The 25,925-nt window shown below is 42.1% G+C and overlaps 1 protein-coding gene across 1 annotated transcript in view; it reads right to left on the reverse strand.

Moving 5' to 3' along the window:
• The window catches only part of CFAP299 (cilia and flagella associated protein 299), a 171,198-nt gene that overhangs the window by 16,326 nt on the left and 128,947 nt on the right, over window positions 1–25,925 (reverse strand). Inside the window, exon 4 of the mRNA XM_030449918.1 lies at window positions 7,197–7,339. Within this exon, the coding sequence (XP_030305778.1) occupies window positions 7,197–7,339 (143 nt within the window). The remainder of the gene's footprint in view (window positions 1–7,196; window positions 7,340–25,925) is intronic.

Below are 25,925 nucleotides of genomic sequence, written 5' to 3' on the forward strand. Positions count from 1 at the left end.
ACTCAACCATTCAGTCTTGGATAAAAGGGGAAATTAAAAGCTCCGAGTGTGGCACTGAGCAGTCACCAAGACCTGAGCTGCAAGTTCTGGGACCAGCTCCTACAGTACCGAAGGGACACTGTGGGTGAGAGCTTTGCCACTGTCACAGCCCAGCATCAGGGAGCACACTGAAGGGCTTTGAGGGCAAGAGGTTCTCCATCAAAAACAAAGACACAGAGAATTGTTACAAGGTTTCTCAGAGGAATATCCGATTTTGTGAGCTCTCTCTAAGCATCTGTGAATGAGAGGAGGGGAAAAGGAGGCCGGGGAAGTAAGGAAATTCAGCAACCAAGAAAACCGCGGAAAGTTTTAAACCAAAACCAACAGTGAGGAAAACAAAATCATCCATCTGCTTCATGGAGGAAGAGATGGGAAGTGCATGTTGGATGACAAGGAAAAAGGGTGTCAAAAAGGATATATTTGTTAATATTCAAGTGTTTCACGTGAAACACATTATTCCTCCTTGGCGTACTCCCTGTTGGCATTAAGCAAGCAGCCCTGTCTTGAAGTAGATGAGGCTGAAACACAACCCTCAAGCTTTCTCCTGAAGACTTACTGACTCACAAACCAGACTTCCGTCTGCTCTCTATAAAGATGGGTGCCTTCAAGATATTTGAAAATAAAATCACTATTGTGCTTTTCACAAATGTAAACACCAACTCTGCAGTGCAAACAAACAAACAAAAAAAAATTGTGCCCAACTCCACCTTTTCTTAAGTAATGAAGAGAAGCACAGAAAAATAAATTAGTTATCTACACAGGCCTCTGATAAAGGCCAGAAGTTTAATTTCCCAAGATTCTCAGTAGCCCTCAAGAGGTTCAGATATAAAGCTTGTAAGTACTGTGATATGGTGGCATGATGAAGTGATACCATTAGTGTACATGGTTTATAAAGTGTGTAAGAATACTTGTAGAATCAAACTAAAAATTACTGTAATTACACTAAATTGGTTAACCATTTCAGTGAGGAGATCCAAGCAGATGCTGTTGATTTTTCTGTAAATGCTTACTTGTCTCTAATGAGATCTAAGGATGAGCAGTGAAATTATGAGAAGTGTAAGACATTTCCATGCAAAGAAATACTAACTGGCATCACTCAGAAGAAAAGAGAAACACCTGGCATGAAAATAATTTTAAAAATAAGAGAAAAAAAACGATACTGAACAAGAACTTTTTTTCTGTACAAAATCAAATTACTCACCAACCTCTGCTGCAGCACAGAAGATACATAGATTCAATTTGGGGTATTGAGGAATTTTTCAACCAAATATTTATTTCAAGACCTTGATTGCTCAGACCTCATAATGGACATGGGAAATCCTGCTGCATATCCATCCTTCATTAGATCTTTAATTATTGACATACACAGTTCAGAGAGTTTAAAAATGCAGCCACAAAAGCCAGTAATCACTGAGTTACCCCCAGTTCATGAGGGACTGAACCATGTCTCTCCCTGCTCTCTTCACCCTCTCTGAATATTTCAAAGATACTAGGTCTTTTCCAAATAATGGAAGTTTTGAGGAAAGTTTTTCCAAGGAGTTAAAGCAGATCCCTCAATAGATCCCTTCCTTATTAATTCTGGTTCCTGGAAGTTAATAATCAGGAAACACCCCCTGGTCTCAGGCACGGGATCTGTCACAGTGCTGTGGCTTCACCCTGTGAAGCATTAGGGAGGAATTCATGGGAAGAGGTACTGATTCTCCAAAGTCTGACACGTCTTCCACAAATGCATAGCTTCCCATACAGCAGCAGCTAGCAATCAAAGCAATGCCACTGCTTTTCAACACAGTGCAGAATTCTGCCATCATTTTCACTAGTATATAGCTGGCAAATGAAGAAAGTGCTAGTTATTCCATACAACCATCCATTAAAATAATCTGGACACACCAACTTCAGCCACAGGTATTTCCTGGTCTAACTAGAAGGAAAAAATGGTTTCTCAGACATCCATGTGTGGCAGAAACCACACACTGCCTCAGGATCCCCACACAGTGCTCTGGCTGATGTTTATATGCCTGGACAACAAACCAAAATCAAAAAGTTTCCAGAAAAGTACTTGCAAAACTTTGTGACACTGCAGCTTCCCGACAAACATCCCTTTGATGTCCACTACTAATGAGCAACACCCAGATCAGGTACCACAAGGGAAAGGGAAGTTCTGCTTGCAGAATCACAGCAGGGGTAATCAGTTCACTGTGATGCCAGGCCCTGGACAGGTGACATGTGGCACATGTGCCTCAGCTCCTCTTCACACACTCCTCCTTTCTCACATAAGCTTGAAATAAAGAATCCAACCAATCATAGTGCACTGCATTTTATCTTATGGTCTTCTTAACATTTTATGTTCAAACAGATTCAGTAATTAAAACCCTAAACTAGGTCCTTATTTAGTTTTCTTCCATGAAAAACCATGTAAATACATGCTTTAAGTGTTTCTCTGGACGAGTCTGGAACTAACTCATTGTCCATATCCACAGTATCCACTCATTAGAGGCACTAGTGAACTTTTGATTTGCAGGCATTCCACACACTACTGAAATGCTGACTTCTCTTGTATGTGCTGGGGGAGTGACACACACTGAATAGACAATGAATGGGGTCTGCTGATGTACACCAGGACTGAGTTACCAAAAGGTTTCCCTTGCAGAGCCAACTGAAGTAAACACACCACCAGGACCACTGGAGAAATTAATAGCTGTGGATCTTTCCATACAAGGACAGCCTCCTGTTGCAAAAAAACAAAAAAAACCCAAAACAAAACAAAACCACACACACAAAAAACCCCAAAAAACCAAAAAAACAAAAAGCAAAAAAACCCAACCAACCAACCAACCAAAACAAAACAAAACAACAACAAAAAAAAAAACCTCTTGACCAACAGAACAGAAAACACCAAAACAAACCCAGGCTGTTTTCCTTTAACACCCCTTCAACATCCTTCTCCCTGGAAGCTGGAGGGAAATCCACACCAACAGGTGTCACGAAGCAGAGGCTCATGCTGCCTGTTGTAGGTGACCTACTCCTACCTCTAGCTGCTGTCATTATTTTATGGGCAGTCACAGAGCATGCCCTGGCTGAGGAGAAATATCTTCCAGAGGCTTCAGATAGATTCTGGGATTACCACAACCCCTGCATGTGGGTCACTGCTGCCTTGCTGCTCCCAGAGTGCCACTGGAGTTCAGTTTGGCTTCTGCCAACTGCTCCTTAAGGGAGAAGAGGTTCTCAGCACATCTCCTGCCTGGCAATGCCCATGCCACAAAGCATGAAAATGTGACCTCTTCCCTGTCAGTTCTTGCCCAGGTAAGCAGGGTGGGAGCAGCACCCTTTGCAAATTGCTCTCAAATCTGCAGGGTATGTTGAACAGCAGGGAAGGGAGAAGTTCCCTCATGCCCCATGCTTGGGAATGTACTGCTGGCCATGATTCGGCATACAGGTCTTTACAGATTAACAGATGGTATCTGAGAATATACCTGACAATGAAATGGGAGGGAATTACAAATCCAGTTAATGAATGACTGCCAAATGCTGCACCCACTTGCAGCCAAAACAGACCACAGATGAACTGCAAGCAGAGAAGGGCAGGAGCTGAGAGGATGGTTCTTGCCAATAGCAAAGAACAACATACATTGTCTAGAAGCACCCGTGTCATGGTACACTTCTACCACAGATGAGGTGCATCACCACAAAGTCCTGAATGCACCGCCCATGCTCAGGCTGATAAGTGCAACAGCCAAAACCAAATGAGTTTCACTGCTGATGAGATAAGTTTCAGACAGTAAGTTCAGGAGAAAATCTAGGACCTATGTTCTATGGTACATGGGGCCTTTCCTGGCTCTGTTACAGAGAAGAATGGGCATGCTAGCAAGAAGAAATTAAAAACACTACAACCACAAGCCAAGTGTAAGGGCAAACACTACATTGCACGGTATCAAACACACTATATCTAGCACATGGCCACAGAAAACTAATGAAAAACCAGGGCAGGAGTTCACACAAACTCCTGTGCAACTTTACTGCAAGACAGTAATGTCATCCTCATTTAGCAGGAGACAGTCAGAGCATGGCTGATCAGGCAGAAGGGAGCCCAAATATCATCTTTTGCCACACCTCTTCATTCAGAGAAATTTTTGCTATGGTTCCACAGAGTAAACATTCTTCATTTTCTTTGAACAAATTGTATTACACTTGTTTCTCATCAGATTACATAAATTAGCTGAGAGTGAATGGATTCAATTACAGTCTAGATTCCAGACTCTTAAGAACTTACTGCCTAACACATTCCTTTCATTTAATACACTGGAACCAAATGAGGATTAAATCATATAAAGAATACTCCCTCTATAAGGAAATATAATGGAATGGCAAAACCCTCTGAGGAACCACACAGACAAAATACGAGAGCCTCACAATACCTACTGGATTTAAGGTATGAATATCACACAAACTTAATTGTACGGTATTTTTACTTTGTATTGTGAAAAAGAACCTTATTCAGAGGGTACTCAAGAGTAAGTTTAATATCTTCTGACAGCATGAGAAAGCTAAGGAAAAAATACGTTGCAACAAAGCATGAATTTCCATATTTTAAAGGTTATTTGATAGCTCTTGATGACTTTTAGGAACACATACTTTTGACAGGAATACTCCCTCAGTCCTTCAGGCTGAGAAATAGATATGCTATCAACAGTTGTATGTTTTTATACCTGCCTAAGCGTGCAAGTATCCAGGGAAGAAAAATGTGATTAAAAGATTTGGGTTTGGAGCTCAACATGAGATTCAAAGCTGAAGGCACAAACTTACACATACAGTCAAATTATCATCATTCATAAACTGCCTTCTTGATACATATTGAAGAAGCTGGGTAGAAAACAAAGAGCCAGAGGAACAATGCTGCCAAGATGGGGGGTGACTCTCAAATGTACAACTGCCAACTGCCTGTAAGAAGATTCTTTTTAGCTTGCTGAAGAATGACAGAAGAGAGTTTTGATAGCCTATACAATTACAACTTGTGTAATCCTAAAGCTGTATTTAACCTGGTATGCAGCTAAAATACAGAATCCAGCATGTGAAGTTCAAATTTAAGACTCCAACAAAGAAATAGGATGTTTTCAGGGGCCATGGTAAGTTCTATGTAATTTTGCTTTCAGTGAAGTCTCTTGTAAGTAGCTGTACTTGCTGATATTAAGACCAAGTTTCTCAGTCAGTGTCTGCTTCTAGGACTGATACCCCTCAATGTTTATAGTTACAGCTAGAGAATGGTTTGCAGAACCAAGGCCTCTGATCAGTTCTGAGGAACATCTTGGGCTCCAGAAAGAGAAAAGGAGTAGAGGGGTCACACCTGCAACCCTCCTTTAGGGAGAAGCAGACAAGAAAAATGACCAAAATTGACCGGAGTATTCCATCCCATATGCACCATACTAGGTATAAATTTGAGGGATCACAGGGTCAAGGCCCTTCCTCTTCGCCTTTTGCTTTCACCCTTCTTTGCCTGTTCCTGTTTGCTTTGGCATCCTGGGAGGATTCCGTCTGTTCAACTGCCTGTGGTCCTGATCCATGCTCTCCTGAATCTGTGTGTTCCTGCCTCCAGCTCCCAACTGTTGACTCCAGGAGTGCAGCCTGGACTTTCCCAGGGCTGCTCTGCAGCCTCGGTGGTGATGTGAACTTCATTGGGGAGGGAAGGAGGGAGGAATGTGGTATCGTTTTCCTGTATATTTGTATCTGTTTAATATTTTTTCTTTTATCATTACTGTTCCATTAAAGTTTAGTTTCCAACTCATAAGTTTCTCTCCCTTATTCTTTCTCCTTTCTTTACCAGGGAAGGTGATTAATTGAGAGAGCATCTGTCATTTGGTTAATTGCCCACCCAATGTTAAACTGTGACAAGTTATAAAATTCTAATATTCTATCCCACCTCCCTCTCTCTTTTTTTTTTTTTTTTAAAAAAAAAAGGTAAAATGCAGTATCACCTGGTGCTATATTCTACCACCAGAAGGAATTAATATTCTGAATAACCAGGACTAAGCACATCTATTGGATAAAAGTGACATTTCTTATGGGATATGATGACAAGGTTTTTAAAGGCTCATTTATGAGTCACTAATAAAATCCTAATATGTAGAAATTACATGATACACAGAGCAGACGCAATGTTATGTTTAGTCCTGTTCTTAATTCCGTCATAAACAGTAGCTGTTCATCTCTGAGGTTTAAAAACTAAAATCGGGGTTTTTTGCTCTCGATCTCAGGTAGTGCTGAGATTTCCGTCTCTGCCTCATCAGTGACATCTGCTGTTCTGTGAACGCATAACACAAAGCCCTCACCAGCACACCTGTCTACTCCAGTTCCTGCTTTCTTGCTCTATAACACAATTGGTTGAGCAGTACTGTCAGTCATGTGCATTACAAAAGATCACTCTTGGAAAACGGAAAAAGAGCATTAAGTCCTTGGTGCCCCACACCTTTTTTCCCAGGTGATAGTAATTGTGTGTGTCACTGCATCTGGTAGCAGATAATCCTTTCTTTCTACCAGGAGGAGAGGAGATTCCCATAATGATCCACAACTCCAGCCCACTGAAATTTTTACCATTTACCTGCTTAGGTGCTAAGCCTCTTCAACTTGGTCAACAAACATCTCTCATAGGTTTATCTCTAGGCCCTCAGGCACATTATGCATTTTAATAAAACCACATTCTCCACTGAAAAAGCTCATTGATGGAGTTTCTTGTTAGTCACAGGTAACACACCCTCCTGTTTATCACCAGAAGACCTCTGCAAGCAGCCCACTTTCAAAGCAAAGCATCATCCCATGGAGACTGTGGAGAGCAGGCAAAGACAGAGATGCTCCAGCACTTGCTGGCTGTAGCTATGTGACCTGTGGCATCTCCAGAGTTGTCCTCTTACTGGTCAAAGCATATTGCTATTTATATAATCCTCAGGATAAAGAGAGATGCAGAAATAGGCACTGGTTGTACTGTCCTGCTCCGGACTAAACAAATCTGAAAAGAACCCTTCTTAAATCCATTCTGCACAGTTAATTATGATCCACGGTGTTTGCCTTTCAGTGAAAAACACTTCCATAAGCTATCTCCCTACTCAAAAACATTTAAATCTTTCTCTATTTAATGCCTAAATGCAATAATTAAAACAAAGCCCAAATACCTCAGATCAGTCTTCTGAGGGAGAAGTTTTCTCTTCCCACTGAAATAAACTTCAAAATCATCTGTTGTCAGTCTGTGTGCATAGTCAATGTATGCAGACACCTCCTGGCCATGAGAATTTCGGTCACGTATGAAGATTATAGACTGGAAAAAACAAAGGCAGCCACAAATGAAGAACAGAAACATACATCTGTGCACATATTTCTGTATAAAAACAGATTTAAAGAGTGTATTAATATTTTCAGCTTCACCTGTGCCAGGCACTTGTTAACAATTATGTTAACAATATGCTATAAGATGGGCAGCACTGCATTAGAAATAAGCATAAATGCAGTGTCACACAACACGCCCTCATGTACTCCTCATGTCTCCTACTGCCAATATTGGAATGTTTTGCCACAGGTCCCAGGACATATCTGCCAGCCCCAGGCACACAATCCTAATGCAGTTTCATGGGCACCTATCTATAAGGAAGGGTGGTTTTATTTGGTGTTTCTACAATGCTCCTGTCCATGCACTAGTTACCAGACCAAAGTAGGAAGGGTAAGAATATTATTAGGAATGTACCTCTACAGCCAAAGCAAAACTTATTTAACAACATTCACAGCATATAAAAATTCAGCTTCTCAGAAAGGTAATGCACTAGAAACTGGTTACTGCACACCTCCCTGTCCTCTGCTACAACCAGAGAACAGAGCAGGCTCTCCCAGCCCTCTCTTTTGTGAGACAAGCCCTGCACCATTTCATTCCTAATGAGTTCCAGAGCAAACATCTGGTAATCTAACTACAAGCAAACAAACAGCAAAACAAAATCTGTGCCTATAAACACAGCTAACTGAAGCAGGCTGGCTACCGGCAGGAGAAAAAATTGCCTGTTGCACCTCTGCATGTTATAGCTGCACTGAGGGTGGCATCAAGGCGCCTGGGGGACAGTGACATGTTCAGCAGTGCTGCTGTCTTTGAGAGGTCACTCTCTGCCTTAGGGCTATCTCTGCTGCTGCCAAGATGCCCATCAAAGACAAGGGCACTGATGGGATGGCTTTCTAGGACTCTTGTTGCTGGAAAACCATGTTCCCCATTAATTTTCTACTCTTCTGTTCCTTACCTTTTATTTGCTTTATTTTCCAACAGACCAGGGAACAGATTGGTAGAGGGCAATTTTTTTTACACACTACCACAACACAACAAGCAAAAAGAACTGGTAGGATGAGTGTGGACTTGCAAGACAGAAGGTTTCTCACATCCTGTGATCCACATAAGAAAAACTAAATGCAGAATCTTGAGTTTATTATGTGGGTGAGGTATAACAGTATTTATTAGCTGTATGCGCTTACTTTTACTCAGCTGAAATCAAGTGGTATTTCTTATTTGAATGTGGGGAGATGGAAACAATACCACATGGAACTCTATCAAAAACCATGTTTTATTTTAACAGCAGCAGATTTCTAGAGTGCAATGGTTTATCTGGCAAGCCTTTTTTATACTTGAGACACATTTCCTTTTCCAGTTTCATATATAATTCTATCAAAACATGTGTTGTTCATTTTGAAATATTGTACCACCAACACTGTTGATAGGAAGAGTCCAGAGAAGCTCCTGCAATACACCTGACCCTCTTGAAATACAACTCTCCTCCCTATCCTCAGCTTCCCATTTTAAACAACTGATTTATGTGTCTGGAGAGGCAGGTAAGGGCAGAAACAAGGCAAGGAGAAAGACAATATTGCCTCCAGCACACAGCAAGACAACTGTATGCTGGATCTACCCTCAGATACAAGACTAGGTAGGTGAATGTCATATATCTGAAAAAGGGATTAGCTGTCCCTCAGAAGAGAAAGTTTTAAATGAATTCCTTGATTTGCATAGCATAATCCAAAAAGATGTTACAGTATTACTTGCAATGTTAAACAGAGGGCTACCTTTCAAGGCTCTTATAAAATTAATCTGCTAAAATAATGTTAACATATTATCAGCTATAAATCAACACAGAACTGCAGACAAGCATAGGCACTACCATCAAAACTGCTCTACAGACTCTTAAGAGAGCAACCAGCATATCTAAACAAAAATGTTCTAGGTTAAAGGTACATTTTTGTGGCCTCCTCCTCAAAACTAAAGGTCTTTGATCCTTCTCATCTGTCAACAGTTTCTCTTCTTCCTTTATCCATGATTCATTTCTAACCACCTATAAGCATGCATTCATTCATTAAACTATGAATTAGCTTGAATTTTCTGAAGTTATTATAAGCTTTTTAACTTCATGCCCCTTGGAAAACTTGTACAGATTTGCACTGTTCCCTCCCAAAACCATAAAGCTCCTGAGTGAAAAGTAACTGAAAGAGAGAATAAAAATACCATAGATCCCATAAACAGACAAATTTTCTTAAAGTTTCTTCATTAGTCTTCTGATTGGTCTCTAACACAACAAACTCATTAAGCACAGAGTTGTGCTGTCAGAAACATATATGCTGGAAGGTAAAAAAGCTGTAATTTAAGATAGGGTTTAGAAGGTATGTTTACATATAGCTTTTGGGCCTAACAACTGAACCTACTTACAACAGGGGTAAAGTTACTTCTAGTTGCTACAATTTGGAACAATTTCGAATACAGCAGAACAGAATGGTTCATTCAGAAGGGACCTACAACAATCATCCAGCAACATGGAGTTCCTTCAGACACTAGAGAAGAGAGATGCAGTATTTAGGAGCATAAATGTAAGTACCTCCATTTGTTACATTTATATAAATGTAAAGTTGTCTCTGGGGGAGATGCTGAGTGGCGAAAGTTCAAGATCAAACCAAACTCCAACTGCCAATGATTCACTCCTCTATATGTTACTTTATGTGCTAAAACATGTTTCCTAAAAATTGTTCTGATTGCCAACAAGACCTTACCAGGGACACCTACATGCCAGGACTTGCCAGTCATCTAGGGCATATTTGTGTGCATTGTGAGACACGCTCAGTGCTCACCAAAAACAGAGGAGCTGCTTCCACTGACACAGGCTTCCCAGGCTGGAGGAGAATTTGTTTGCACTTTTTCCTATTTTGTTAACATCAGAAAGAATTAATTCCTCACATTAAGCTAAATCTACCTCTTTGAAATATTCCACATGTGAAGGTTCATTTCTCTCTCGTTAATCCGCTAGGGTGGAACCAAGGGACCTGCCAAACACATCACTCCTCTGTGCCCCACTATTTTCTCAGAAGAGCTAGTGTGGGCATCTTCTCTGCATGGCCCAAGTGTGGGGACTTCAGTTTGCTGCCAAGTAAAGCTGCTTACAAAAGAAAACAGATAAACCTTCCATAAAAGACCTCAAATTTGTAGCCATTCCCACAAGCCAGAAAGCTGTCTTAATTTTTTTGTGAGGTGATGCCGCACATGAGCTCTCCACATCTCAGACCTTTTTTCTGTGATAGCAAAGTGTACAGCAAGGACTAATGCAGTTTGTAAAATCAAATAATAACCCTGAGAAGGATTATTAACAACCCTCACCTTTCCTGTATCCTTAGAGCAGATCATTCCTATTCTAAAAGAAAACATTTCAGTACAGGCTTTTCCTTCAGCATCTCCTCAGCACAATCTGTGGTCAAGTCCAACACACTAATTACAGATGGTTTTTAATTGCATCCAAGGGCTTTGCTGGACTGGGACCTACGAAATGGCAAATTAACCGGAGCACACCATGATTCAGCTGTCTTTGAAACTCATGCAACACATGTGTTCAGGTGCAGCGTAGCTGAGGAGAGAGAATGTATGGGAATGTAAAGAGACCAGCCCAGCTGTCTAGTGAACTTGTCTCATAAGGCAAGTCCTTTAATAGCATGCCAAACTGAAGGTAGATAATGGAAAAGTAAGGACAGACAATATTTGGGAGTCAGTCACTAATACGCTGAGGAAGCTCTTTTCATGTGGATAATGTCACAGCTGGGGACCCAGGGGAACAAGAACAATTAGGTTGAAAGGGACTGGTGTAAAATACATTACCAGTTGAAATATGTTTTTAATGAGGAGCGATTTATTTTTGTTGCATAGTGTTTGGCCTTATTTTGCCACCTGCAGATCACATTATATCTAATAGAAATACCAGTGGGCAACGGTAGTCAGAGAAAGGACCTCACCACTGTATCTTTAAACCAGCTGCTATTACTATTTCTACCTTGCAAGTAGGAATAAATTGCTGACCTGTTTTTTCTTGGGTTTTTTTTTAGTTGGTTAGTTGGGGGGGTTGCGTTTTGTTTGGTTTTTGTTTTTTGGTTGTTTTTTTTTACTAGCTGGAAGTGAAAAAAGCATAAAACACAGGCTTATAGGTTGGGATTTTACCTTCTGCACAATTTGGTTTTGGGTGAAGGGGGCAGGTTACAGAAGAAATATAGTGTTCTTTTAGTAGAGAGACCGAGCCACCACTAAAGCCTAGAATGTGATTGGTGCGCATTCCCAGACATACATCTGGAAATAACCATTCTCATACTAACTTTGAAGCATGTTTCCCTTGTTTTTTTTCCTCACTTAAAGTATCTTTATGCTCTGACCATATGAATTAGATAGGATCTGTACGTGCATTCCCCTGTACAGTAGCTAAATGCTGGATCCCAGCCCAGAGAGCACTGCCTGGTTCTAACCTGGGACACCAGAGCATGCAGAAGCACACTTGGATATTTTATTTAGATAGCAGCAGAAACAGAGACAAAAACTGTGGTGCAATATAAAGCATAATGTGCTGTACCTTGTACCAAACAGTGAAACTCCTTTGTGGTTCACAGAGACCCAGCTCATGCTGGTGTTGAAGCAATATCAGAGAGCAGACCACATGGCTGCTGAAAAATTATTACCCAACGCCCAACACCTCTGCTGCAGGATACAGCACAGCTTTCACTGTGGTAAGCAGGAGACTGCTGTGCTGAAGGACCACAGGCTTTTGTTAGTGACTGTATTTGGTACAGTTACACACCCGCCAAAGCACATCAGATGCAGCATTCAGAGAGGGTTTTGAGGCAGAGGCAGCTCAGAAAGACCCTGGGAGCAAGGCTGCTCCCATCACTCAGATATTACAGTCTCAATTCCATTCCAGCTCTGCTTCATGCAGACTCTACCTCCCCACCCCCCCAAGACATTTGCAGTTTGAGGAGGTAAGGAAACAAGCGCACTTAGCACAGCAGTTTCTTGTCACTGAAGCCAAATTCTTTGAGAAGCTGACTGTGAGCATCCACTATCTTAATCTGTCTGGCCAGGCACCTTCCTGCTGATGCTCTGAGAGTAGGCTGACTGCTCAGGCTGCACTGCAGAGCCTTTGAAAAGGGGCATCAGGCACAGCTGGGCATGAGTCAGGTCCACATCAGAGTTTGCCTCATTTAACAGCTCCTTGTGTTCCCTGGTGTGGTTCTGAGCATATTTCAGAAACACACACAATAACTTAACCAAGCTTTTTTGAACCTGTGAAGGAGTGTTTGTGGGAAAGAATGGCTGGCCAAGAAGCAGATGTTCTAGCTTTCAACTCTTCAGAAGAACAAAAAAAAGAAAAAGAAAAAAAACCTCTGGTTGCCCTTCTGAAGAAGAAATGTTTGCTATGTATGTGAAACATGTGCTTCTCACTCCCTTATTGCTAAGCATTCGGCAGCTGCTCCAACTGCAAGCAGCTCTGTGGACTGTGAATTTGCTTATCTGTGTAAACAGGGTGTTGCATCAGATTGAAAACAATATTCTGGCTGAGAACAGCCTGCTGAGAGAGTGAGTTTAGATTAATTCTGTTAGCATCAAAATAAAGGAGGTTATTAAAACCAGAAATGCACACAGAACCTAAAATATGCTCAGGCAGACTTAAGGACTTCGCAGCAAGAAGGTGGCCACAGCCCTTGCATTGAGCTAATGTGGAACAAGAGCCCTCTGCCTGGCAGAGGAGAGTTTGTTCTCTGAGTTTGTTCTCAGCAGTGAGGGATGGCTGCTGCAGGTAATGCTCTGAGCAGCATGAACAGATGTAATGAAGAAAGAAGCACAAGTTAAAGGCAGTTGTGTCTATGTAAGGAAAGGTTGGGGAGGAGAAGAAAAGGAACACAACAAGAAGAAAACAAGAAAGCCAAAAAGAAAAGACAGCATGAGACTCTCCTCACCCTCTTTGAGTTTATGAGTGGGACTAGGGAGAGGGGTTGCTCTTTAATTAAGACCTATCAAAAAGGAGAGCAGCTGATGCTTCCTGAAACCTTTTTGGGAAGGAAGCTTTTTCCTTATAGCTATTGAAGAACTACAAGTCTTTTAGTAAATTTAGAAGCAGAAAGCAAAACTCAATTCAATACATGAAGAGAGAAAGCTGAGGGAAGAACACCCAGAAGAGCTTCCATCTCAGCATGTTCATGCTCCCTTGAAGAAACAAAATCTTTTGGAACCATTTTCTGCACTGAAGTACTGCCTGAAAGTGCATCTGCACCAAACCTTGCTGTGCAACACAGTAGGACACCATGACTACCATGATCCCACAGAAAGCATTTTCCCGTGGTGTTCAGCTGAGAGGCAGGATGAAGAACTTAGGGGATGTGGGGCCATTGCAGTTCCCTGTTGTGGGGGGACCAGGGAAAAAGCACAGGCTGAGTACCTACTCCAGTGCTACAGCTAGGGATGGCCTTGCTCAAGAACAAGTCTGGAAAAAGGAGTTTTTAAAGACCAGAGAAAACATCACAAAAAGGATCATTTGTCAATCAAAATGCTCTAAGACATTTTGTTCTTTTACAGTAACATCCTTGAAACTTATCTTGGGCAAACAAACAGCATTGCAGGTAAGTCCCTAGTGAAAGGTATTGCAGCATTTCAGGTAAGTCCCTGAAATTTCTGGATGCTTTTGCTATCTTCCCAGTACTTGCCCCCACTGCTGAGCTCTGTTTTAAACTTTCACAGGGTTCTTGTTTTCCACTGCTAAATGCTTTGTTTTTCTTTTTTGCCACTTCAGTGCCAACATTAGTTTAGCCCTGAAACAAACCAGAGGGAAAAGGATTGCTAGCTTATCCTCTCATTTCACTTCAAACACATCAGCACAGAGTGTGTTTGATAGCCATGTATTTTACTGTCAGTAGCAAGTAAGTGGTTCCTGCATGTCAAAAAAATACATATACATATATCCTAAATCATCATTACAACTCATGCTCTGTCATAATAGTAACTTTGATATGAAACCTCAAGTAGCCAAAAGAAAGAAGCAGTCAAGCATCACTGGAAGGAAAGCTGAATGACTCATATCTTCCAAGTTTTCTCGAAGACAAGTGAGAAAAAGTATCATTCCTGTCACTGAAAGAATCCCAGACAGAAATCTTCCTGAGCACTGAGTGCCAGCAGACAAAATCCCACCAACCTGGGGGGCTCCAAGGCGCTGAGGGGCAGGAGGACATGTGGTCATTAGGGCACAAGGCCAGGCAGGAGCCCATGAAAAGCCATAGCAAAAGGTAGAGAGGCTGAATAACTGGATTTCCATGGGCAAGCCTGCTCCTGAGGCAACAGCAGTGCAGCACAGAGGGCTCCCCTGCTCCTATCATGGGAAGAACCCTCTGATGATAAAAAAAAAAAAAAAAAAGGCCTATTTTCTATTAATTGGCCAAGAAACCTTTTGGAGTCCCAGACCTTCTGCTTGACATTCTCTCCAAGTGCATGTGTCCAGTGGACACCCAGCCAGGAGAAGTCTCCCAAGGGCACAGATCCTGGCGGATGAAGAGTCCCTCACTGTTCAGGTTGCTGCAGGTGTCCCAGGTGGTAGCTGCTGCTATTTGTGACAGGCTTGTGTGCACAGGAGGGCAGGCTAGGCCATCACTAGCACCTCTGTGCAAATGGGTCAGGGAAAAGAAAATAAAACCTGTGCAGCAGGAACCTTCAGGGGCTGGGGTTTTGCTAGCAAGGCCTGGCCTCATTCGCCTTTAGGTACTACTTAAAAATTGTTCCTTGTTTGACTTGGAAACCACTTCACATAACTGGGCCTGTGTAGGGCATGCGGCTCAAGGAAACCAGCTGGAGGCAGGTGTGATGCCTTTTTTTCCCCCCCCCCCCCCTCCCTTTCTTTTTCCCCCAAGTCGTACCAGAGGAACACTTCCTCTGCCCAGCTCTGAGGGCTGTTTGGTTGGGGTTTTTTTTAGAAGTCTGTTTATATAATTTGTTTTCCAGTGGAGAAAAACTACTGTAAAAAAATAGTAATGGGTTCATTTGCATGGCTTTGAACCTGGGGGGGTGTTTTGGTATTTTCTTTTTCCTTTCTTTTGACAGGAAAAAAATAAGGGGGGGGGGGGGGAGGGAAGAAAAGACCTCTTACAACCACATGGAAAAATATAAGCAAATAACTTGCAGAATTCTGAATCTTTTCCTATTTTCCATCCGTGCCACCCCTTCAGTGCTGATAACGGTTGCAGAGCCTCCTACAGTTACGTTTTTTTCTTGAGGGGATTATAAAACGGGACTTCCATGTAGCTTTGGGATTATACAAACAGCTCACCTTCAACAAACCAGATGTCTCCAAAGCTGCTGCTTCAGACATGGCCAAGAAAGTGTGCAGGCAGTGTGAACAGGGCGCAAGCGCACTGACTGCATGGGGGACTGGAGCTGAGGGAAGGTCACACAGGCAGGCTGTCAAAAACAGCCTGGGAAATCAAATGAAAAAAACAGATCTTCCTGCTTGCAGTGCTGGATGACCAGAGGTATCCTGGTAGTGTGGGGGCTCCAGCTGGGGATGCAGGACCCTGCAGAGCATCCCCCAGGATGGGGGCTTGGTCTCACAAGATTCAGAGTCTGCCTTGGCAGACAAATCTACAAATCTCAGCATTATTTTGTTCCCAACAGACATAACCTGTGCTCACCCCAGGATGTCCCACTGCCTTGGCTAATACGATGTTTTGACAACCTCCAGCTCCAGTCACTGAGGCGAACCACAGGGCCAGGGTTATGTTGGCCTCTTCCGCTTGTCAGCAACAACCCCCCGAGTGATTCACATCAAGAGACTGTTGCCTAGGCAAGTCCTCCCCTAAGGAGGTACATGTACACAACTCACTATGATACCAGACCACGAAGCTATGTTGGGAATCAAAGAACACCTTAAAAAAAGCAACAAGTTGTACAAAATTCAACTGCCTCCCTGAACAACAAGGGCTGAAATGAATGCATCACACCGCCTCTGCACTCTGAGGTCATCCTTACTTCCATAATAACAACCTACAAGGCAGTGGTCCTGCTGACACAAGCAAGTGTTTGCTTTTCTGAAGCCTTCCTTTACTACTCCTTGGCCTTTTGGGCAGCTGGAAAACTAGCTGTGTTTGGCAGGTGCAGGGGGCCTGACTGGTGCTAACATCTACAGCTGGTTGCTTCTCCAAAAGGAACAGAACAATCTCTTCCCTGAATTTACTTACACTGAGGTACAATGGGACACAGTTCACTAAAACTGATAAAATGTCATTTGTCTTGGTGACAGTTCTGATGAAACTTTAGGAGAGACAAAAATTAAAAAGGTGAGAGCAAGCAAAGTCAAAAAAATAAGAAGAATATGCTCTGATACAAAAACTGGGCTGAACTCCAGGTATGAATAGAGTGGCTTCTGGTAGCTGCTGTGGGGTTCATGAACATTTGCTACATCATCACATACACACTTCAGCTCTCCTTAAGTTATGAGACCTGAAGGACCACTGCAAAAATTGCTGCCAGATAGCATAAGCGTTCACTGATTTCAAAGTTTGTATGATACAGTTAAAAAACAGCTTTACTGAGGTCAATCAAAACAAAACTATGACCCCTGGACCTAGAGAGCTGCAGCTTAAAAAGCAGCTAAAACATCTACCAAAGTCCTCAAGCCTCCATAAAGGGGGGGTGGGGGAAAAAACAACCAAAATTAACTAAGAGGAGAAAGAAAGGAGAGGAAGTAAAATCAAATCAAAGCAGAAGCATCTTGCTTTTAATGCATAAAAGTTTAGGTGCTTTTCATCATGTAAAAGCAGACTAAATTTTTTCTGTCACCAGGCACAGAAACCAGTTGGGCTGTTGATTTTGAAATCCTAATTAAAAACTGGGTTTGATGTACATCTGCCTAACTCTCCATGCAGAGGATGCAAAGACTTCTCAAAGGCTCCTCTCTGATCCAAGTTTTCCCTGGATGTACGTCAAGCCTGACCCACGCTGCTGACTCCTGAACCCGGTCTTGCACCTGCAGCACCTCCCTTCCAACCACACTGCTGCTTCTCTGACAGAAGGATGTGCAATCCTAACAGCCTTCTCCTCTTGTCCTTTTTTTTTTTCTTTTTTTTTTTTTTGTTTTGGTAAGGAGTGGCCTTTTAAACAACCACCTGTCTAAAGAACACTCCTGGTATTTGTCAAGGATGTTTGAACAGATCTGACTGTAATAAATATCATGCCTCCAAGTGTTGAACTGAACTAGTTGTTCCCAGACTTTCTCTTTTTTAAAAAGCAGTTTATTGAAACATTCATAAAATACACTTGGCAACCTCTGGGGCTTGAACCTCAGCTGTACGCCCTCTGTGTACTTAAAACTGGCACTGTTGTAAGAGCCCAGGGGGAATTTTTCACTCCTGCAGAGGATCACTTGCAGATTCATACCCATCTTCAGGGGAGGGGGCAGGCCAGGGGCCATGAGCTCCTGGTTCTCTGTAGGGAAGGGATAGTTGTAGGCTCTGAAAGGACTCAGAATCTTGCAAACTCTTCAGGGTAGTGAGCTTTTGCTAACAGCTATTGATAAGTTGCAGAAGTTGTTTACTGATTTGCTTTAATAAATAACAAATTTAAAGCCCAGAGAAATGGAACACTGAGCATATGGCATATTTTTCTTGCCACTTCCCTTGTGTAGAGCACCCTGAGTCACCTCTGCTCACAGCAGTTGCTGACATTCTGAGGAAGAAACCTGCAAGCAAAGGCTTTTGGGAAGTTAATTTCCTTCTATTCCTGCTAGTAAAGTTTTTAGTTTTATAAAGCCTATATGAAAAAATATATACTTCCATTCTTTCCAATGCCACCAAAATTCATACACAGTCTTGTCAGGAGAAAAAACAACCCATCAGTCCAAACGATGGTCAAAATGGTCAAAAGGAAGAATCCTTTGCATAGGGTGCAATGACAGCATGAATAATCAGCTAAAAGAAAGCAGAACTGGGATTGGAAAAAGCAGCCTAAATTGACCAAACATCTCAAAAGCTCATGTTGGTATCAAAACTCCATGGCAAAAAATTCCAAAGGGGCTGGCTAGCACGGACTAACTTATTCTTCAGGGGCCAGAGAAATCTCCGCTTTATGCAGCCCTTCCATGCAGGCCTGCAGCAAGCGTCCCCCTGTTTCTCAGTGTATGGATCTGTTTCACCAGATAGATCCCTGGGCATCTGGGGGGTATTTGTTCAATGCCATGCTCAGAACATTTGTCAAGTACATCAACCAGCAAAATCACAACCAGGAGATCCCTTCCCATGTAATTACAGGGTGGTGCCACTGTGCAGATGTCTTCATGCAAAGCTTCAGCAGCCCACAATTAACCAGAAAAATCTTGCAACAAATGTGGTTAGAAGTGGAAGAGGAAAAACCAAAATAAAACATACAAGTTTACCCTAAATTTGACAGGACTGCCTATAAATAGCTACAGTCAATCACATCTTTGCTGTAATGTCTCCTAAAATATCCTGTCAGTGGGATTTAGTCCCACATGTATACTTTCTATCAGAAAATAACCACACTAACACATCTTAAAGATGTCTCCCTGCTCTCTGCCCAGCATCTGGAAGGTATGCACATGGATTTGTAACGTTTATGTGAAGCATAAGTCAGCAGTTAATCCATCTGATTGTAAAACATGTGACTATGTACTGTGACCGCATTAAAACTCTTCCATCAGTAAAAAAAGGGAAAACTACAGGTAACCTGTAATTTTGGTTGACTGAACCAAGCCTATTCCATGGATTCACACACATTTGGTCCCAGATGTGCCATACAAAGGAGATGTTTGACAGTCACATCTTTAAAGACTTACATGTGCAGCTTATGGGACTGACAGGCTGGAGACTTTTCACCCCTCAATAGTTACTTAGTTGACAAAAGAAAAATACAAGAAAAATGAACAGTGGCATCACGGAAGGTGCCAAAGCAGGAGAGGTGACTTATCACAACTGCAGCCTTAGGCTGGAGATGGAGCACTGGCAATAAGGGTAAGGCTTAAACAGCTTTGGTGAGACTTGTGGTGACTCCTGGCCCTGAAGGAGGGCCAATGTCACACTGAGGGCTCTCTAGTGGCAGACCTGCTGGCTGACCCTTCCTGCCATGAGGCTGGGAAAGGCCAGAGAACAATACAAAGCCCAAACTGCCAAGAGCAGAACCTCACCTTGTTGCCTTTAGAAGGGAAAATGAGTTTTTTCTAGGTAGGAAATACATGACCCACGACCTGTCCCTGCCTCCATGCTGCAGCTCAGCCAAGGCTGTGTGAGCAGCACTGAACTGTCCCCTTGCCTGTCCAGCTGAGGTGAACTGTGCCAGAACAAAACCTGTCATATCTATCTCAGTGTCATAAGTTACTTTCAGGTATCTTTCACAAATATTTCCTGCCTCCATCCAAATTTCAGCAACCCACCTCCACAGAACATGTACTTCTGGGCAACCTATGATCAAAAACTGCACCATGTGTTGTGCTGCTAACCAGTTTCACTGCAGAGATGGAAAAGGAATTCCTCTCTGGAAGTGGAGAAGGCAGTGGGAAGTCCTCTCCAGAGGACTTGGTTCTGAGGGTTTCCCCTTGACATCTTGATGATTTCCTCAGAGGTACTTCCGAAGATGGTGGCACTCCAACATCAAAGCCAGAGGAAACACTGTTGTGCTTCTGTTTGGCTCCTTTACCAGAGAAGCATAGTGCTGCAGAATGCTCAAAGCCTCACATTAATTAAATATCAATGTCACTAGGACAGAAATAATTACCCAAGGCACTATTTATGGAATTGCTGTTGTTTCTCTGCAGAAAAGATGTTGACTGGAGAAGGAAGAAACAAGGGTAGGAGAAGAGATAGACCTTACCCTACAGTAGTCCTTTAAATAAATGGAAAAAAATTAAATCTCCTCAACAAGCACCTAGCCTCCATTGTCTGTGAAAAGACAGATCTCTTAAAGGGAAGTAGGCTTTCAAATACACAAAGAAACAGACCCACACTTCCCCTCTGACAAATTACACCACAGCCTTCATTCTTAATCACTTCTATGATTCAGTCAAATATGTCCTGATTTTTCAGACTCAGTTTGTAGGCATCAGATGTATGGTGTGCTGTCTTCGTGCAAACAAGGGTGGGATTTTGCATCCATGTGCACAACAGCAGCAAAGTATTGCCCTCCTGTGGCTTCTCCCAAGCCAGCTCAGATATAGGCCTCTCTTCAGTGCCTCAGCCTCATTCAAAAATACCTCTCTCCCTCTGCTTCTCTGTTGGACTGTGGCTCCCTCTCTCTGCTGGTAGCTTTTAATTGCAGTTACTAGGTATCCACTTCATCTGGAGTTCAAGAAATTGGATCCTGGCCCAACAGGGATATTTGAATAGCATTACTCCTGTTTTCTGACTTCTTGAATTTTATGAATTTTCACTTTTTACAGTCCACGGAAGACCTGGAAGGACATACCATGATGGTGGATGTGGTGGGGTCTGTGGTACTTGGTGTTGCCCCAGCATCTACAGCATGGATTAACGAAACTCTGAGGTTTCACACTAAGAAGCCAGTAGCCTTCATCCCTGGACAGGACATATTGGAAACCTGACCTAATGTCAGGGCCTCAGTGGTCACCAATCAATTTATGGTTACAAACCTGTCCTGACCAACCTCAATCAACATGCCTGGTCCCTGTACTGCTCCCAGGGGTGAAACAATGCATTCAGCCTTCAAGAACTAACTAACCCTAACATATCTTCCTAAGCTGCTTTGTGTGGTCTCTCTCTTAGATGGAAAAACAGCATAAGCAGACCAGAAATCTTCTTGATAAAATTATCTATCTGCATTTCAAATGAAATCTGACTGGTAACTCCACTTAAGTCGCCCTGTCAGCAGGATTGCCAAGGCACACCCTGCTTGCTTATATCAGTAAAACTCCTCTATCACTTCAGCATGAAATGCAGCTCAAAGTAAAAACTATACATCTGAAAAGACAAGCAGACAAAAGATATCCTAAGCTCCATTTTTAAAAGTAGCTAATTTGATCGGAAATATTTCCATGTATTCAATAGCTTATAGAAACACATCTGAAACCATATAGTTCACTTTCCACATATCCCTTTCCCCCCATGTCACCAACACCATTAGATCCTGATGGATTATTTTGCCTTTACTTTTATTTCTCATCTGAAATCATAATCCACTTGTTGACTGGTGTGAGATATTATTTCATGTGAGAAACACAGCATTTGAAGTCTCATCTGAAGAAACAGCAGTAGCATACAAAACACTCAAAATCTGTTTGAGGAGTTGCTTTTTATGTCAGTAGCCTCACAGAGCAAGCCAAGAGACACGAGAGATTATAAAACTAAGGAAGCAGGACAAAGTGAAAAATGGGCATATATTGCCTGATATTGAGACTGATATTTTTTCAGAGGAGCAGTTGCCCTGTTTAAAAATAAAAAAATAAAAAAATAAAAATTTTGTGGTTCAAGTTGCCTGATACTTAAGAATAGATATTCACAAGAAATTCTGAAATCACCAGAAAGGTCAGGAATCTGTTATGCTTGAAGGACCAAGGTTCCACTCTGTGGAAGGTGCCCCAGCAGCCTCAAAACCCTGCTGGGATTTCAGGAGGCTGTGTTGGCTGAGGGAAGCTGGGCAGCACAGATAAACCCTCCCACAGCCCTCTGGTCCCTGGGAAGACGTGTCTGCGCATGGACAGGACACAGACAAACTCCCACTCCTTGCATGCCATCTTACACTGGAGGCTGGATGAGGCAGATGCAGTAATGGGGATGCTAAGTTATCCCCAAGGCTAAACAAGGAAGTGAGGCAGGGTGGGAAATGCTTAATGGTAACTGCAGGGAATTGGAGGTACCTCGATCTTCATGGGAGCAGAGAGAGTTTCCCAGACTTGTGACAAACAAGAGGAGTCTACCTGGACTCTGCAGCTGCAGAACTGTCACTGGGCTGCAGCTGCCCGAGAGAGTTTTCTTTCTGATGCTTTGGTCACAACGGTATCTGGGGACCTGCAGGTGCTTCATGCCAAGAACCAGCACACACTGAATACTGAAGTGGCTTGGTTCCAGCACAAAGGGCAATGGTTCAAAACTGAGCAGCCATCCCAAGGCAAGTACTGCAGGGAGTGCAGGAAGGATCAAATGGCTGGACTGAAATCAAAAGATATCAAACCAGCACTACCAGATCTCGAACATACCTCAAAAACTGTCTTACTCAGGTAGAAATTAAATTTACTTAGGTATCATTTCTGGCTGTTTGAAAACTTGCTTCATGTTGATCCTAACAGAGCCAGCTCTAAGCAATTGACTTGATCCTAATTTCCCTTCTTGTCAGAACTTCCTCAGCTCTTTAAAAAGCTCATTAACTGCTGTATCTTCACAGGCATTCCCAAAATTACAACAGACAAGGTAAGCTTGTAGAGTATGCCTACTGTGGAATTACACATCGGGATGCTCTTGATGATCTTCTCTGATAGTGTCCTGGCACCTTCTGAAGAGATTTTCACATCAAAGAATTGCTAATATAAACACACTTTGTTTACATTGCTCCTCAGAAATCGTTGTTCAACATCTTTTAAACATCTACAAATCACTGATCAAGCGAACTCCTATAACATCTAACCTGTCCAGATTCCAAGTTCAGAGATTCAAAAAACATTCTCTGGTTCTAGTTAAATCACTAAATTGTACATCAACATAGTGCTCCATCTGACACACTGGTGAGGGTTTTAAAAAAAGTAATATTAAAAGGATTGTAGTGTAGAACTAGATTAAATAGCCTTTCAACTTTGAACAAGATACTCCCAATCTAATGCCTTTGATTTTAAAATACTAAAATAATTATTAATAGGAGAAAACCATTGCAATGCAGCTAGGGTAGGAGCACAAATTTCTGAAACAGAACCAAAAAAATCAGGAAGCAAAGCTAATACCTGAGCTTCTACCTCTCCATAAAAGCTACATTATAGCCTACACAGTTTGACCTAATATGGCTTTTTACTCATAGCTCTTGAAAACATTATTTTCTTCCTCAACTATTTTTCTGATAGCTTTTTATGTCATAGTTGCTTTTGGTTGGTAGTTTGCTGGAAGACTGGAAGCACAGTGATTGTTGGGGACAGAAGACTGCCTCTGCGGAAGGAACTGTATGTATAAGAGCTGTGCTATAACCTGGGTCATGACCACTTAATATATGGCTGGCAACATATGGTACAGCTAGCATAGACACACACCAAGCTGAGGGAACAGAGGGTCTGGTACCATTAAATGATATATTCCATGGATGACTTTTTGCAAGAGTGCTTCTCAGTGCTCCAGAGCAACATATTAACTAGTCATACTTTTGAATAGTAGGCTGCAGCAAGGACATCAACATTTGTTGATGGTAACTATTTTATCTTAATATATTGCTGTCCCTGACAACATTGCTGTAGTAAGGTACAGTATGGCTATGGAAAGAAGAAACTCAATACAGTTTCTTCTTGGCCAGGTGTGCCAGCACGGTGTCCCCAGCCAAATACATGCATGCACCCAACCTCAGTTCAATGAAGACTTTCTTGAATCTGCGATCATGATGTTTTACAAAAAATTACAATGAGAACACAGACTGTGGTTGAAAAAGATCTCTTGTCCAAAAGCAAGAACCCAAACTCACCCACTGGAGGAGCTCTTGTTAAGCTCCCCCTTTAGACAAAGCAAACACATGCCCACAGAATATAAAGAAAAGGCAAAAAGGCCTCACCAGTGGCTCAGCTGCCCTCCCGCTTTCTTAGCTACCAGCCACCTGGGTTTAGAGAAACATACAAATGTATTTTGAACTCATTTTTAATCCAAATCTAAACACAGCGTCTGTATCAGACACATCCATAGAAAAAATTTCACATTTCCACTAAAATAAATCGTACATTATTTTTTCATAAGTAGCATTATAGGTAAGCCAAGTGGTATATATAATTGAGTTCTTGCCCTTAAGTTCATGAAAGTATGAACACTGACAGACAGATTATATTTTCCCCTCATCATTTCACTTTGAAGTGAAGTGTGGCTTTTGATCCAGAAAGCACTTGTTCACCTGAGCATATGTGTCCACAGCGCCACAGGAAATGTTCAACATGGCTCAAACAGAAGTGTGGGGATTTCCTCTTGGCTAATTCTTCTAGCCATGCTTGCTTTTTCTCAACATTAATTTTCAGAGGAACTGAAATTACTAGGTCGTCACTGAGCATCAAAGCAACTGGTCATGCAGGATCTACAAAGTAACTCTGTCTACAAAAAATTACGCTTCAAGTTACAGCCAAAAAGCATTTTAAAATAAATGCAAACTGAGAAAGAGACAGTATAAGCAAAGAGGACTGTAGAAAAGCCTAACAGTGCCGACACACTTTCTAGGTGCTGCTCAGACAGTAAAACTACTGGAAAGTATGTTTGAAAAAGAAGGGTCATTCCCACTGTCCTTCCCTACAAGGAACTGCCAAGGGAAGGGCAAAGCAGCATTCCTACACAAAAACCTCAGGCCAAGTAGACTGCTGGGTAGGAAAAAAAACAGCAACAGCGTTTTCTGGTATTGTTTATTTTGCTTTATATTTTTCAAGCAAAAAGAAGACTGATCACATCAATAGCATTACATAAAAATATGACCTGTCATTTTCAGCAGTGTGAAGATGATCCAAGGTCCTTCTCTACACTTGCTGCAGCAGTATTAGGCTATGAGTTTATGTGCACACACTGACACAGAGTCAGTAGGACCTCTGAAGGTCCTTCAAACTACGCTGACAGCATCCTGGCTGCACCATGTTCAGGTTCACACCTCACCCCTGTCCTGCAGGAGCCTTCCAGTAACCCCTATGAGTGTCTAAGATTCCAGCACTGAGCAATGTGTGACCCAAACCATGGAGCTAATGGCCATCCCAGTAGAAACTAGGACATTTTTCACTCCCTTGCCTGACTTCTCATAGTTGAACAATACTATGCGTCTTAAGGTCAAAACAGAAACAAATGCATCTTTTCTACATGAAGCTGGCAAACAAGAATCAAACTGAAGAGCACACGGGAGAAATTGAGGGCATTTTTAAAATTATCCGATAACTGACTGATGCCTGGCTTCTAGCAAAATGGTAAAAACAGTGCTTAAACTTCTCTTGAAATTTCATTTAATCTCAGAGTCTGATTTTAGACAGCTGAAACCTACCTGGTAACCTGAATGAGCATCTGTATGTATGTGGTAGCATTTATGTGTTCATTAATTAAATAAAAGATGAAGCTTTAAATATAAGCTGAGCTGGCCCTTTCTCCCAAGTACCAGTCAGATACTGTGCATACAAGCCTGTCAGAGGAGATCTGCAAGAATTTTCTGTAACATACAAAAGATTTTTAAAGACCAGTGAAGATCCCATCACAGAATGCATTTCCTTCCATGAAATATGCAAACATTAATGCACAGTCACAAAGAATTCTGTCAGACATACATCCTCAAACAACTGAGTGAAAAAAACCCTAACCCTCTTAAAGCAGCATCCTTACATCCTTGCAATAGCTTTTGTGCTGGCCATGTTTTATTCAGGCATGAATGCTGTTCAGGG

The sequence above is a fragment of the Calypte anna genome, chromosome 4A (genome assembly GCF_003957555.1).
Source record: "Calypte anna isolate BGI_N300 chromosome 4A, bCalAnn1_v1.p, whole genome shotgun sequence".
Lineage (NCBI taxonomy): Eukaryota > Metazoa > Chordata > Aves > Apodiformes > Trochilidae > Calypte > Calypte anna.